Source organism: Cibotium barometz, chromosome 44 (assembly GCF_041138505.1).
Source record: "Cibotium barometz isolate CiBa-2024 chromosome 44, ASM4113850v1, whole genome shotgun sequence".
NCBI classification, from domain to species: domain Eukaryota; kingdom Viridiplantae; phylum Streptophyta; class Polypodiopsida; order Cyatheales; family Cibotiaceae; genus Cibotium; species Cibotium barometz.
The window spans coordinates 21,563,532-21,579,944 of record NC_141089.1 but is presented as its reverse complement, the minus strand read 5'-3'; the positions used below and the strand labels follow the sequence as shown (position 1 = coordinate 21,579,944).

The 16,413-nt window shown below is 43.0% G+C and overlaps 1 protein-coding gene across 2 annotated transcripts; it reads right to left on the bottom strand.

Annotated features, from left to right (window-relative positions):
* Positions 1-2,101: 2,101 nt before the first annotated feature.
* On the bottom strand, positions 2,102-15,523 carry LOC147613076 (V-type proton ATPase catalytic subunit A). 2 transcript variants are annotated; one of them, XM_086782376.1, is made up of 21 exons: positions 15,244-15,523; positions 14,327-14,453; positions 14,188-14,243; positions 14,024-14,080; positions 13,742-13,853; positions 13,629-13,666; positions 13,433-13,534; positions 13,218-13,274; positions 7,648-7,719; positions 7,428-7,529; positions 7,244-7,306; positions 6,858-6,990; positions 6,359-6,465; positions 5,490-5,684; positions 5,163-5,249; positions 4,954-5,058; positions 4,058-4,155; positions 3,894-3,972; positions 3,654-3,742; positions 3,143-3,278; positions 2,102-2,750 (listed from the first exon to the last, which is right to left on the bottom strand). In XM_086782376.1, exons 1-20 carry the CDS (start codon positions 15,319-15,321, stop codon positions 3,164-3,166), a joined length of 1,872 nt encoding a protein of 623 aa, XP_086638502.1. In that variant the 5' UTR covers positions 15,322-15,523; the 3' UTR covers positions 2,102-2,750; positions 3,143-3,163. The 2 variants fall into 2 exon arrangements, with proteins under 2 accessions (XP_086638502.1, XP_086638501.1); XM_086782375.1 differs by lacking the exon at positions 2,102-2,750 and having other exon boundaries at positions 2,925-3,278.
* Between the last annotated feature and the right edge of the window lie 890 nt (positions 15,524-16,413).

Here is a 16,413-nt window from a genome sequence, read left to right as displayed (position 1 = left end):
TGCCATAGAATTCAACTACAATCGCGCTGATCTGAAGGCTTCCATTTAGTGTGTGCCAACACCTCCTTCCATGATATCATAAAATGAGAAAGGAGAGGTGAAGCCACCACTTGAACATGTTGGGAACCATTCACTACATCCCACCATGTACCATCAATCCTGGTACTACCATGCACAAGTGCGACCTCCTCTATGAGGGCGCTAGCCATTACCACCCATGACTCTTGAGATACACATATCTTGCTAGCAACCATATGTAATCTGAAATCTAATAGAGCTACCCCTCCACTCCTCTTCAGAGTAATAACATGTTCCCAAGAAATCCACGTCTTCCCTAGCTTATTTCTTGCTCTTTTCCATAGCATAAATCTAATTGGCAGTTGTATCTGATGCAAAGCTTTGCTCGTCCATGGCAATAAACACAAGAAAAAAGATATCATGCTAATCATAATGGATTGTGCCACTTGAGCCGAACATGCATAGGCCAACCCTGAGATTTCCAATACACAAACTTATCATTTATCCTTGCAAAAATCCATACCACCAAAGCTTGTGAATCAACATCAACTCCAATCAAATAACCCAAGTGGCATGTGATGCATCTCCTTTGTATAACCTGTCCATTCCATCCCAAACCAAGCAAATCGCTCTCAGTACAGCTTATCAGAGCAGATTTTTGAATATTAATGTATAATCCTGAGACGTGCTTTTGATTCAACTAGATATTGAAAAGGCTAATGATCACGTTAGTTGGTCCTTTCTTTCACAGCTTATACAGGCTATGGGATTTGGCTCTCGCATGTCTTCTTTGATTTATACAATTAGCCAATTTGTATTGGCTAGGCTTATGATTAATGATAGGGTGACTGAGCCCATTCGTTTGACGAGATCGGTGAGGCAGGATGCCCACTTAGCCCTCTCTTGTTTGCAATTGTTACACATCTAATCTTATCTCGACTGGGTAAGCTAGTGGAGGACAGTGAAGTTGTAGAGCTTACTCTTCCAAGCGGAGAGCAGATGGTCGGCCAAGCATTGGCAGATGATTCTTTTATGTTCCTTAAGGCTCAAAGAGATAATGTTCAGAAGGCTATGGCTGTTGCCTCGAAGCCCTTGCATAATCAATTCCAATTTATACATTCAGTATATTATGCAGAATACTCCGACATTTAATAAATCCATATTACCTTGAATAAATCAAGATAGGAAGAAATCGTTGTAATCTTTTAGCCAAGACCTTTGCAAATATCCTATACATGGTCCCCATCAATGTGATTGGTCTCCACTGACGTAGATTAACTAGGGATGAAACTTTAGGTAATAAACGTACAAGCCTAATCTTCCAACTCGCAAGCATGATACCTGTATTCCACCCCTTGAAAAATAGAAGCGAGAGGAACCTTCATCCGCAAAAATCTCTCTTTCCAATTCATTTGTAGACACATCTGATACCTGGTGACGAACCAAGTGAAACAAGGACTCTCTAGCTACAATGACATCAAGAGATATGACCTCCTACGGACCCAACAAATAGCAATAAAAGTCCATACACATATCTAAAACACAAGTAAGATCAGTAATCTACCTATCTTGCATCCTGACAATATTCTCATGTACATGCTTTTACTGCAAACGATCAAAAAATGTACGTGACTGACAACTAGAATCCATTAGGACATCCATTCGAGCCATAAACTTATATCTCACATATTGATTCTCGTGCAATGCTACAACTTGATGGAACAACCAATCAATAGCTATCTCAATATCAAGGCAAGAACCGTCCTCTTGAACTACCTGGTTCAAATCAACCAACAACGATTCTAAGTTCCACAACTTCTCCCTAAAATATGATGCATTATGAATCCCATACTGACGAGCAAGCTTTTGAATGTTAAACATACAACACTCCCAAGCTCACACCCCAACAGAGATTACATGGCCTCGAAAATTAAAGTTTTGTAACACCTGCTACATAAACTGATGGAAAACAGTATACTCCAACAAAGTCTAGTTAACCTTAAGAGAAGCCTTTCCCAATAATGGTCTATAAGCATCCACAGAATGGCTATGCATCTCCAATACCAAAGGAAAATGCTCTAACAAAATATGATTATACTCCACCTGCATGGACAATTACTCTCACATAAACAAATCATGCTAAAATATATATTTGGTCCAGACGAGCTCTTGTACCCACGTACTATTGAGAGACATGTAAATCCTCTCTCATGCGAGTGTAGCCATGACCACATATCTTGTTTCAAAACTTGATCGGCAAGCATATTCCAGGTGAGTCTCTCCGGCCCATCCATAATGAAGTGAGATATAAAAGCATGCTCCAGCAATTCACATACATTATAATCGCCCAACACAAAGCCAGGCTTAGCGTTGCACAAACACAATAAATTGTCCCATAACTGATGACGCTGTGGAACACCATTAGACGCATACAACCCCACAAGCCATAATGTTTCATCATGAACTCCACTTCCACAACAATGAATCGCCCTCGGACATCCTCCATAACCAATGATGGCTTAAACTGAGACTTCACTTCAACCATGACCCCTGATTGTGTAGTGGGATGCCCACTATAAAACACACGAGCTTCCTTGTAATCATACACTTCTCCAGCCATGGAATGTTGTTTATGCTCCACGGCACAAAACATATCCCATTGACCTTGAAACGCAATACGCCACATGTGATAATTCTTGGACACACCCACCTTTTATAGTCCAAAGAGCAATCTTCATAATCCATCAAAACAAAAGTCAATGAGAGGTACCACCATCGGCCTCTCTTTCCTTAAAATATTGCAGAGGATCCTCAATGCCTTCTCTCTCCATCGGTTCCCATACCCTCTCTCTCTCTCTCTCTCTCTCTCTCTCATACACAAACCAAACACTCCGAAGTTTAACAAATGTGTAAAATAGAGATTTTATTTGCATCTTTATCACTGCACAGTATCTTTGGTTCTATAGGAATGAAAGAATAGCCCGACTCAAAAAGACTCGGAAGCTTCAAGCTTTAACAAAATCATGGAGCTGCTTCAACAGAAAAAACTTGTGCTGGCTTTTACTGCAAAAACACTAGCAATCAAAGTTCAACTGCAAAAAGCACAGCAACTCTTCAAACATACTTTTTCAAGTCCCTGATGAAGTTAGCGGTAATCATCTTCCAGGTTTCTAAATCCATTTGACAAGTCATCATACAGTTTCTTGTACTTCCCAACTAAAGCAGGTTCACCTTCTGAAGGGTCTTCAAACTTCTGTGACCTGAAACAGAATGGCACATAACAGAAGCAACATAAAGCATCATTAAAAAAGAATATGCAGACACCAACATGCTAAAAATGAAAATGACATTGGGAGACAAAAAGGTACAAAAAACAGCAGAAAGACCAAAAAACAAGGAAGAAAAAAATAAAATTTTGATAAATCAAAACCATACATGTATGTACGTATGTGTTCATGTATATGTATGCATGCATGAATGTATACTGCACGCATGTGTGTGTGTGTGTGTGTGTGTGTGTGTGTGTGTGTGTGTGTGTGGTGTGCACGTGCAGAGAACAACAGCACAAGTGCACACGTGAAACTCTGTTGCCATGGGCATGTCTACGTTCAGAGAAATATGAAGAGGGGGCATACACCAATTTGTAGATAAGATCCCCTAATCGTTGTTTGATGATATTGTAAGTTACTTTTTGACCATCTGCTCCAGCTCCTCTTTCTACAGCCTGCATGCCATCATCCCCCAGTTAGTGCAATCATTGCAACTAAGCTAGTGTTTGTCTGAAGGTTAATCTAATCTCAATGCACAAGCTCTTATGCAGCACAAAACTCTCCATGATTTTAGACTACCTCACATAACAAGAAACTTGGCCATACCTGATTTGCAAGTGTATTGAAATGGATTATGTTTCGCATCATCCAAACAGATTTATAGAATGGACAAAATCTGTCGTACCTGTAAAATGGCAAGGCTTAGTTGTCTCACAACTACTGCACTTTCAATGCAATAAACTAAAAGAATTCTAAGTGAGAAGGCTTACGGAGTAAAAGCATTTTGTGCCAAATAATCCTCACGCAGAAGCTTGGCAACCTCCAGAGTTATCTTATCTGTTTCAGCTAAAGCATCTTTGCCTACCAGCTGCATCCATGTAATTTGCATATAAGAGACGTAAGGCAAGGTGATAAAGCAAGATTCAAAATCAAAACCAGCAGGTAATGTGCATGTGCGACATAAGTAGAGGCACAAGATGAAGCCAAGGATATTCAAACTATAACACAGGTTCTGCACTTATATTGCATGGCTCAAATCTACATGTATGAATCACTTTTAGAAGGCTCATCACTAAGGCTTTCAGTTAGCAATTCATTTTCACTAGAGGGGGACTTTGCCTTTTCCTTGAATAATACCACATGCAATGTGGAGCTTGAATGCCTCTTAATAGGTTTGGGCATAATTTACACATCTGCCCAGACACAGTGCCTTGCCACTTGTGTGGCAAACATATTCATGGAAAACTCTTCTCTTGGACATCACTGAAAGGACAACACCATTCCCACCATGTCACAGACGCCTTTGGGCTGAAACAGTCCAGCCTGAAGCCTTGGACACTATGCGGTCATACACAAAACTGTGCACAATATGGGCTCCATAAGATTCCAGCCTGCCAGTTCAACCTTGAAACTTGTTTGCTTTAGCCACAAGTTTGATAGTTTCAACACGTTAGCAATAAGCAAACTCATGTCTTTCTGCCTTGTATGAAGATCCAAACAGAGAGCTGTTTCAGAGAGGCCGACAACTGAAACTTTTCCTCTGACATTTCTGTGGTCAAGTCTTCAGGCACCCATAATTCTCTGAAGCTTACTAATGATGTTGATTTAGTTCCAATTTTGATCTTTCACAACTTTCTTCTTGGTGTTCACGACTAGGTGCATATACCTGTACAATCTCGTTCAGATCATCCTCCCGCTGCAAAACCTCGCGAGCTTTCGTCCTTATGGATACAAAGTCGGGATCAAAACGTTCATAAAATGACTCGAGTGCCTGCCCATGACACATGCAACAGAGAAAACATTGAAACCAAATTCCCAGTAGAAGGATGATGCAAAGCCAACAAAAATGATTTCGCTATAGCTTAGAACTAAAACCTTGGAGTATTTGGAGTAAGATATAAGCCAGTTAACCGAGGGAAAATGCTTCCGCTGTGCAAGCTTTTTATCAAGCCCCCAAAACACCTGTCAAGATAAACATGCCAATAATAATCTTGGTAATTTGAGAGGCAATAAAGATATATAGAGGTAATAAAGGTAAAAACTCTTTATATATAAGATTGATCATTGGAATAATCCAACCCTACAAATTGAGAGAATAATTGCACTTATTTAACAACAAACAAACGCATGCGGGGTGGTGGGCACACGGGGGGGGGGGGGGGGGGGGGGGGGGGGGGGGGGGGGGTGTGAATCTCTACTTACTTGCACAATACTAAGGGTGGCTGCAGTCACCGGATCCGAAAAGTCTCCACCTGGAGGAGAAACTGCGCCAACAATAGTTACACTGCCCGTACGGTCTGGACTTCCAAGGCACTTCACCTTCCCGGCACGTTCATAGAAGGACGCAAGTCGAGCCGCCAAGTATGCAGGGTAACCACTATCTGCTGGCATTTCAGCCTACATTGACCAAAATTACAGCACTTCAACATCTCATCACTTTTTTAAAAATGAAAATTAAAAAAAAAATCATAAACCAAGAAACAAATGCCAAGACAATTCTTACAGAAGTTGTTTATTGCAACCTAAAGCCTTAATGGACCCCTCATAAAAAGGGACTGTCAACTGACACTAGGCTGCTCTATGGCTAGCCCTGTGGTCCCTACACCTGATTGCCACATGATAACGTGCGGTCTCTTTGATCAAAAAGGGCCCATGGACCTTTGGAAGAGAGCAAGAGGACCCCACATTAGGAATGAAGAAATTACAACCCACGGATTAAGAGGAGGAATTCCACATATAGGAGATTGTTTTTTGGCAGCACAAATTAACAAAAAGTTGGGATGTTCTTTGTTTTAGGCAATTCTGTCATTGCTCACAGGAAAAACAAGCGCGAAGACCCAGTTCATCACACCGTGAATGATCATAAGGGCAGGAGATAGATTTGGGAAGAACCAATGCAGACCAACAAGACAAGAATTTGAGAAATACCATCCACTTGAAAAATAAACAATCAAAGAGATCCAAAATGCATCCTTTTTACAGACTCTGAATAGATACAAGCGCATGGCACATAAAAACCATCCAGACACCACACAGGAGGAATTCACATGAGACAAGTTGAGAAGAGATACCAGTCGGCCTGATATTTCGCGAAGAGCCTCTGCCCACCGGGAGGTGGAATCCGCCATCATACTCACATTATAGCCCATATCCCGGAAGTACTCTGCTAAAGTAATACCTGATTTTCAACAGAAAAACAATAACGGATATCATTACAAGCATGTCCAAGAAGGCAAAAGCAATACCATCTTGCCTACCAGCAGTGCCCAACTTTCATTTCAGTTTGTCGATTATGGGTTTAACTCAGAGAAGATTTTGCATCGGGTTCAATATGGAAAGTATGGTACAGATCGGGGGGTTTCATATGCACATGCAATGCAAGTGAGGTCCTAATTGAGCTTGTTAAGTCTACATCTCACACTAGTCCCATAACAATAGCCTACTTGCCACACAATCTAACACTAGACATACTGTGATTTATTAAGCTGGACATTGGTCTTGAAGCCTTTGCCGATGCTGAGGAGAGGTTTGCTTAAGTGCATCTCTAATCTTGCCATAAAGCGCACAAACCTGTATAAATAGATGCCTCTCTAGCTGCCACAGGCATGTTCGAGGTGTTGGCCACCAAAGTGGTTCGTTTCATTACAGACTCCTCTCGTCCATCCGGTAACGTCATAGTCAACTGTGGGAAATCCATTAGCACCTGGAAAACAAAAAACCGCATAAAAAACTATAAGTGGCAGCAGATCAAGTACCAACGAATGTTGTGACCAAAGCCTAATTGAGGCTAAGGGCCTTTACAAATACGCCCGCCCATGAAAATAATGTCAGAGATCTGGCCACGGGTGGGCACTTTATGGCTTGGATGGGTAATGTTGGCCTTCCATCCTAGAGTTCCAGCTCCCATGCTCCCCATTTCTGAAAAGGCCCTAAATAAACTTGTGTTCCTAAACTACCTCAGCCATCTCGTTTCCTCGCTCTCCGCATCCAACATACACAACTGTATCCGAATTAGAGTACTGCAAACAACATTCCCAAAAGCAAAATAAAAACTTTACTCAGAGAATTCCGATGAAAATGCTTCACTATTAGAAGGTAAGAGTCCAAATAATTACAAAGCAATTACTATTGAAAATCAACCTTTGAGAGAGCTTGACTGATCACAGTCTTTCCACAGCCAAAAGCACCAGGAATTGCACAAGTGCCTCCCAGGACTGATGGAAAAAGTGCATCCAGAACTCTCTATTTTAAACACATACACAGTAGAACATTAGCCGTAGTAGAATTCCCATGGTAAATGAATGGGCTATTGATATTTAACAGTGACGTAATATTGATGTTCAGGGTGATGTGATCCCACCTGCCCTGTCAATAATGGGGTGTCAGCTGCCAGCTTTGCTGCCACCGGCCTTGGAGTTCTTACTGGCCATGTCTATATGAGCAAAATACTATTCAAATGAAAACTTTCTACTCAAATCACAATGCAAAAATTCAGCAAATGAAAGAAAAGAATTCCTCTCTCTCTCTCTCTCTCTCTCTCTCTCTCTCAGCTCCCATTTAGGGTTTCCGTTTTCAGCATAGGTTTCTCATTCTGGCTAATCCCCACTGCCCAGCTGAGGGGTTAGGTCTCAGCATGTGGGGAAGAGAACATAGAGCTTCAGCGACTCTGATTTGCCAACAAATCTCCGCTCAGTTACACAGCCATCGTCGCCGTCCACCAGCTCCACCACTTCGCCCAGCACAACACAGTTGCTCAGCTCAACATTGCCCAGGCGCACAGCAGTACAACGACCACAGCAAGCAAAAGGTGGCTGCAGACAGCTCCATGTCTTCGCCCAAAGCTCACGGTGGTGGAACAGCTACAGCACATGCGGCTCCACTGCCTTCACCTAGCTCAACCAGCACACTGCAGGCAAAACACAGTTGCAGAGAACTCCACGTCTTTTCCCAGAGCTCACAACGGTGAAATAGCTACATCACACAGCTACCACAGAAAAACCAGTGACTTTTTTGGTTTAAAAATAAATCTGATCTCTAAGCTTTTGTCCTTACGATTAGGTTGTTCATATGGGCAAGAGTTACGCATGCCGAAGAAGCTGAGCTTTGCCGCTTTGGCACCACCAAGAAAGCTCCCCGTCACTTGTTCAAATGAGATAACCACATACCTGTTAGAGTAAATCACATGGCTGAAAGAACGGGTTCACAAACTCAGATACCGAGTCGCAAACTCAGAGAACAAACCGAGCTCAGCACCAAAGTGAAAGAAGAGATGAAGGAAGATTTACATGAAACAGTTAGAGCATCCAAAAGGTGGTCAAGAAAAGCTCTGAAAGAACATATCAAGTCAACAGTCACAGCCAAAGTCCAAAAAAATGTATTGAGGCAGTCAAAGTCACTTCGGATCCATGTAAGCGGTTTACCTGAAGGATAATGGAGAGAGATTTAAATACTCAACTACATGAAGCTGGACCGATGATCAACATGGACCTAGTACTCACCACAGTGTGATCGTGCAGCAATAACTACATATTGCACTAAATCTGACAAAATTGGGGTTTTTAAACAACCAATCAAATTTAAAGGCACAAAGATGTGGATTGCAAAGGGATTAACCCCAATGCAACTCAAGCAAAAGAATGTAGAACTGGCCAAAGTCAAAGCAGCTCGGCAAGCATGCAAGGGGGCAATCTACCGTGAAGGAAGAGCTCTCATTGCAGATTTTTGAAAGCCTGAATCAAATATATATATACCTAGATGAATCCAGGAACATGCCCAAATTCACCTTTTAGGAACGTGCATGTTATATACTCATGGTAGTCAACCCACAAGGCTATATATATACCTAGATGAATCCAGGAACACGCCCAAATTCACCTTTTAGGAACGTGCATGTTATACACTCATGGTAGTCAACCCACACGACTATATAACTATAAAATCCATTATGCATAGTATGGACTAGATACTACGACATCCCCACTAACGTCATCAGTGCCCAATCGTGGGTGTAGAAATCTGTATCAAGATATGCTCTCACACACGCACTCCACACACACACACACACACACATAAGAGCATATATTCACACAAAAGCCTTCGTACCAAGTTTCTGTCAAACCTCCGGAGATGTAGGGCAGACTCAAGCATAATGAAGCCTAGCACTAAGGGGAGTAGCAAATAGAAAGAATTAGTACAGCAAGTAAGTAGTTGATAGTGTCAGAATATGCAGCGGAGATGATGACCAGATCTGGGAACACGAGCAAAATGCCTGCAGAAAAAATACAGCACAAGAGAGAGAGATGTAGGCGTGTAACTCTGCTATATATACACAAGAAAATCCCGGGTATGATACACAAGTGGTATGGGGCTGGGGGCCTATTTATATGCCCCCATATGAGCAGTCGGCCTGCTGAAAAAGGCACTCCACGACTGCATCAAGTCAGCCAGCAATATGCAGCCAATCGGCCAGCACTGAGGATCCACGACTGGTCAAGTACAGTCGGCCAGCTCCAGTACACACATCCTGATGTAGTCGGCCAGCAAATGGATCCTCCTACCAACTCAGGGCTGCCTCCCAAGCCACAGAAAAAATGGGAAAAATAGGGGAAAAATGCGGAGTGTGGGGAAAAATGATAAAACACCTCATAAGGGCGGGCACACCCACAACAAAGGCCCTGGTGTATAAAACTGGACAGGAGATGACTTCTAACACCCCCTCTCAGCTCCTGGCTGTGAAACCAACCACAGGGAGCTGGGGTGCCGCCTGAGCAAATCCTGAGAGAGCAACTTCGTGAAGAGGTCCACCGTAATGTCCTCCGTCGAACAGAACTCTAGCAAGATGTCATCAGCAACGATCTATTCACGAACAAAGTGCCTCTGGACCATGGGTTCCTCCAGTGGAAGCCCAAACCTGCAATGCAACCTCTGCATCCTCACCACCTCACAAGCAGCATCACAAGCAGCCCGGTACTCTGCCTCTGTCCGCGACAAGGCAAAAGATGACTGCCTCTTACAGCTCCGAAAAACTGCTCCTGGACATAAAGTAGATCTCCTCGTGTCCGGATCTCCTCCCCAAACTGAGTCACTCCAACCGTGGAGTCGGACTCCATCCAACAATCCCCCTCCTGTGTACAAGAGTCCATGATCCTTCGCATGCCGCAGAAACCACAGGAAACGTAATCCTGTCTCCCAAAGAGTCATCTGCAACCATGAGCTCAACTGCCTCATCAGGAAGCTCCCGTCCAATCTGGTGTCCATCAACCAGATCAATGAACCATTCTGCTTCTGAGTCAAAGAGACATCACACTGCTCACAAGGATCAACACCTGTTACGGTGCAAAAACAAGTCCTGGAAACCTGATGAAGACCACACAAGGCCTTCTGAAACCTGTCAACCACCCCCTCTGAATCCGGAACCACAAAGCCTGGAGTAAGCACCTCCTTCTGCAAGTAATCAACTGCCACCTGCCTGGCTTTCCGAAAGGTCCCCGTGGAAAGAACATCCTCATCTACTGGAGGTTCGTTGTCCCGAACACGACGAGACATCAGAGCATAAGTGACCTGTTCAGTTTCCTCTGACTCACGAACACAAGAACTACCAATATCAGTACTGGAAAGTTCCTGCCAACTGCTGCCATCTACTGGCAAGCTATCCACCATCTGGTCCCGGAAAGCCTGTACCTACAGCGTATCCACACTTAAGTGGCCATTACCAGACTGCCACTCATCACAACCCTGAGGACCTGGGAGAGAGAGTGCTGAAAGCTTGTAAACTCCATTCTCCACTCCGCCTTCCCAAACCACCTTGCCTGTTGCTTCGTCCCGGAGAGCAACAAAATGCTCATCAAACTCCACCCGTACGCCAGTCTTGCAAACCTGATGCACTGACAACAGATGAAAACCAAGTGCCGGAACATACAACACCTGGGAGGAATGCTTCCCCCCTTTGCCATCGGGAACTATCTCCATCCTGCCCTCACTGTGAACTGGGATAGTGGACGTATCCCCAGTAAGAATGTGACCAGCACACCTGCAGAGATCCTGTAAACCAGAACGGGAAGGAGTCATGTGCCTGGAAGCACCACTATCGAGAATCCACTCCCGAGTATCCGTTGCGTGGGCAGCCTGGCCTTGGGCAGCCATGGAGATCAGCCCAGCAAGGCGGCCAGGCCATAGTGGCTGCCTGCAGCGAGTCAGGACAGAACACAAGGTGGCCAAAAGGGCATGCTGTGAGCACATAATTTAAAGGCATCAGAGCAGGTCGTGGGGTATTTATCAACAGGCCGACCCTGCTTATACCAGCCAACCAGCACCTAGCCTATAAAAGCATAGGCAAGAAAATCAGTCATCTATTTGAACATTCACAAGGGGTTGCTGAATTCCAAGGGCGAGGACAGCCAACGGGAGTTCTCAGCCAAGGTGAAGGTGAAAGGTCAAGAACCAGATTTTATTTGCAGATTTGCATCATTCTAATAAAGCAAATACACCATTCTTGGTGGGGGCCCTACAAAGGGTATTCGGGACCAATACTCTCTCTCTCTCTCTCTATGTTGAGCATTATCTTCGTCACAAAAGATTGCTAAATTCTGTCCATTGAAGTTACCAATTCTACTCGTCAAGCTTTCGCATGTTACAAGTTGATTCATAGGATGTTCTCTCTTTCTTTTCTCTTTGCTAGACCATGGATTTACCATATAATACGGACATGGTCTTTGTGTTTTTGTGATATGTACTTTGTCTAATAGGTCATTTTGGCCTTCAGAAGACTAATCACCTCTCTCTCTCTCTCTCTCTCCAACCCTAGGCTCAACTGCAGGTCCAAGCAGCTTGACTGCAAGCTCCAGTTGCACCCACCTTCCCCTACACAAACCAGTGAGTACACCTTTTTCTTAAAGCAATAAAAAAATTCAACCCTCCATAAGCCGGGTTTCCCATGTAGCCTACAGTACACCAGGTGGACAGAAGAGACACATAGCAGTTGGTGTGACCTTCGCCAACAGTCACTCCCAAGCAGAATCAACAAAGCCACTAACAGTGAGTAAATTCTATGTGAGTAAACCTTCTCCTTCCATTTGAAGAGGAGGTTTGTATGGACAAGTGATAGAACAACAAGAGGGGCAGGCTTGTCAACTCGAAGTTTGCATTGCAACTTTAGATAACAAACTGAACCCCTTATTTGAGACCCAAGATACACAAGAAATTATCACCAAAGTGAAAGAAGAGATAAAAGAAGACCTCCACGAGCGGTTGATAACATCAAAACAGTGGTCACCACCGAGATCGAAGAAAACAAACAACCGGGTCAGTGGCCCTCGAAATAAAATTCAGAGGATTACTGAAGGGATGGTATAAGGAATTTAAATATTTGGAGGGATTGGATAAGACAACTTTAGTGGAACACGTCAGCGGTGAAAAGTTTGAATTAGTTGGCAATCTTGCGGCCTTCACCTATCACACCAGACTTAACAGGGTGGACATCCTTGAAAGTCAAGGAAACTGAAAGGCACCACTGTGTGGATTGCAGAGCAGCTCATCCCAGCACAATTGAAGCAAAAAGGCACCGAGCCTACCAAAGTTAGAGCGGCACACAGAAAAGGCAAACAGGCCGTTTTCAGAGATGAAAAAAGCCATCATCCAAAAATTTTGCAAACCAAAACCAACTGTCTCTCAAGTGGTGACTGTTGTCGACACAGAACCCCCAGCCTCCTAAGATTGTAACGGTTGCAGCTCCTAGTGGCATAATAGACCAACACTGGGATTTTATTAGTTTGGTTTGATGTTTTCTTTTCCATAATAAAGATGTTCTCTACCTCATGGATGTAGTGCGATGCATTTTGTCTCATAAAACATTAATATAACGTTCTCTTTCTTGTTCTCTACATGTGGAGATTCTTTTTCTTGTTGGGGAGGGTTCAAGGTTATAAAAATCACCTGAAGCATAGTTATGGATTTCTTGATGCCCTGGAACTCAAGCTCAAGTACTGTATCCTGAAGAATAGATCAAATCCTCAGCAAAAGGAAAAATCACAACTCGGGGGGCAAAATCGGCACTACTTAAGAGCTTTAGATACTAGTGTTAGTTCAACCCCATAATGAATGATGCATGACAACTACATATCTCATATATACATATGAAAGGCATAGACCTTGATTGTGTACTGGCCTGCTGGTGCAACGTAAGTGACTTTTCCCATTGCGCCCGGTGGTACGGCAATGTGATGAGTCATGAGACTGTTTTCAAACACCGTCTATTACCAAAATTTGCAGTCAGCCACAATTGGGTGTCTCAAGTCACATCAACATTGATTGACAGCAGCACCAGATTTTGAGCAAGAAACTTACTGCATAAAAATCTCCCCCAGTAACAGCATCTCCAATAGCTGCATCCGAATAGAGAGATATGAGAGACCTAAACAAAACATGCTAGGGAAAGAAAAAACACTCTACACATTTACCCAATTTTTTTGGCTCAAATTCCCATAAAGCATCCTTGTCTAGGGCGGGGACGGCAACTCCACGGGGGATGTAAACGTCTCCGGATTTTATAGCAATAGCTTTGAGTGGCCGCTGCAAGAGGTTTATACAAAAGCATTAGAAACCAGGGCAAGTGACCACATAGACCAATCAATACAAGGTACTTGAGATTAAGAGTTTCGAGATTAATAGATTTCGATAATCATGCCAAATTTTCATATTTGGGATTTTTTAAATTAGATATAAGGTCTTATCTGCAAGACCTGAATTCCATCAAAAATATTCCCAAGGATTCCAGGTCCAAGCTCCACAGAGAGTGGCTGCACTTGAATGTATTGATATATGAAGCATTAGTAACATAATAAAGCAACTGTCTGGCTTTTGAGTGCAAAAAGGCCCACAAAAGACCCAACTCTTTCAGCCACACCTTGTGTGTACGCAACACGGGGTCATTGACCATCAAACCAGCTGTTTCTTCATAGACTGGCAAAACAATGAGGATTTGAGTTGGCGCTCATGTGTACATTCTTCAATATTGATGTGCATCATGAGGCTTGGTTACATACCTTGTATGGTAGCAGAGTCACCTTCCAATCGAATTATCTCGCCAATCAAATTGTCATACCCAACTCTTACAAGTTCATACATGGCTGCACCTCCCATGCCATCAGCCACCACAACTGGGCCAGAAACCTGCACCCCCGTCAAAATATCATTTCATTGTTGGTCACACCAAAGAGTGAAAGAGGTGGAAAAAGGTATCAGCGCCATCCACACAAAGATGGTGATGCTTCGTGTCCTCAACTTTCTGATCTTTATGTGAGAGATACTGTGGGGGGGGGAGTGCTTGAGAGCAAGGCAGGTACCTAAATCGATGCCAAATCAAAATCAACTTTTGACCGTTTTCTTAACATGATATACCCACCCAATGCAAGGAAAACTACTCTGGTGAATGCCATTGCGTTTGTCTCTACGATAGCAATTAGCTCTGTTGAATTCCATTGCATTCTTGTTTAAACAGGAAGCCGGTACGATGCAATGATAGCTCAATAGAAAGCACAAGGACATCAAATGAATGCAATGCAAGTATGTCTGACAACGTGGACATGACTTCCAGATCGAAAACCATCCAAAACAACGAGAGAGATAATATTACCACAGATAGGACATTGCTAATCAACACAAAATAGCAGCTTAATCACTCAATTATGGCCATTTCATTTGGCCAAACGGACAAAAGTGGTGCCCACTTTATTTAATTCCAAGAAAACAGGTGCCCACTTTAAACCACGGATGGCAGAAAGCATACTGAGGCTTATGGTGCAAAATTCTGGCCAAAAAAACTTGTAAGGCATCGCTAATCATCAATAATCCCTCCGATTTGATCGGCTGACGAAAAACCATAATCACAGTAGAATGTGCCGTAGTGGAACAGACATAAGCAAGAGAGAAAAGGGTAAAGAAAGGATCTTCTCAGCAGCACCTTGCGGACATAGCCGTACTCGCTTTCCTTCTCGAAGTCCTCGAAGGTCGCCAGGCCATCACCGGAAAGGCCAGGCATGATGAAAGGTAACCGATCCGAGCTAGCACAGATCGAAACCAGGGCTACGGTTAGGGTTAGGGTTTCCAGTCACAATAGGAACAGATCAAGATCCACAAATTAGGGTTGAGGGTAGGGTTTCCATGCGAGCCAGTAGAAGAACGGAAGAAGCTTGTGGAGTTGTCTTGTGTGTTCCTGCTGTTTACATTGACCCCACTTTTTAAATTAAAATTTTCTTTTTCCCAGCTTTCTTTCAATTTATGTTTTCTTTATCCTCTCATGTACCTTCTTAGTACCTTCATAAATTGAGCACTGAGCATCTTAAGATCTTGAAGTGCTAGCCATCTAACTAAGACTTGAGTGCCCCATACAAACATTTTTTTCAACCAATCAAAATAACAACTCCTCCTCAATCTACCCGGTTTTAGTTCCCAAAAATGTATGTATTATATGTCGGTTTTATAACTAAAATTTATAATAAATCAATCTTTAAAATAAAGGATGAAATTCTTAAACGTTTTATTCATGATTCTAACCGGTAAAAATATGCTGAGTTGCTGTTTTTGTCGACCACTATATCTAAAAACCTTTTCACATGTCAAAGTATATCGCTTCTCTACCACCATCACAAATTGTGTCGCACGTTCACTACTGACGCAAGATTTTTGCATACACTCCAAACCACTAAATCATAAGGCAATGTGAAAGAATTGGGTGTAGGGGAAAAAGTAACCAAGTTTAAGAGCATAAAATTCATGGGGCTTCTACCACTTCATCGACCATTTGAGGCCGCCCAACTCTTAAATGTGCTTGCCAACCTAAGAGCAATGAAGGTGACAAGCATTGTGAACTCACTCACCATTAGACCCATGTTGAGAAAAGTGAAATTTGGTGCATTTGTTATGTGCTTCATCCATAGGTAAGTCATATGTTCATCCATGTACAAAACCCTACAAAAGTAGGGTGGGAATGTGTGAAGCCCTCATACATCTATGAGAAGTCCAAACCCATATTAACATGTAAGGCAAGCATGCAACAATTATTTCAAGAGAGCACTAAACTAGAGCTCCGCGCAATATCCTATATATGGAGACATCACAAGGCATCTCAAAC

What these genes read in the sequence shown, in the direction of transcription:
- LOC147613076 (XM_086782376.1), bottom strand. Translation starts at nt 15,321, where the DNA reads ATGCCTGGCCTTTCCGGTGATGGCCTGGCGACCTTCGAGGACTTCGAG. An exon ending in CTGGGGGAGATTTTTATGCA is followed by an intron (nt 13,535 to 13,628) that starts GTAAGTTTCTTG and finishes TTTTGGTAATAG; the next exon opens with ACGGTGTTTGAAAACAGTCT. An exon ending in AGAGGCATCTATTTATACAG is followed by an intron (nt 6,466 to 6,857) that starts GTTTGTGCGCTT and finishes GTTGAAAATCAG; the next exon opens with GTATTACTTTAGCAGAGTAC.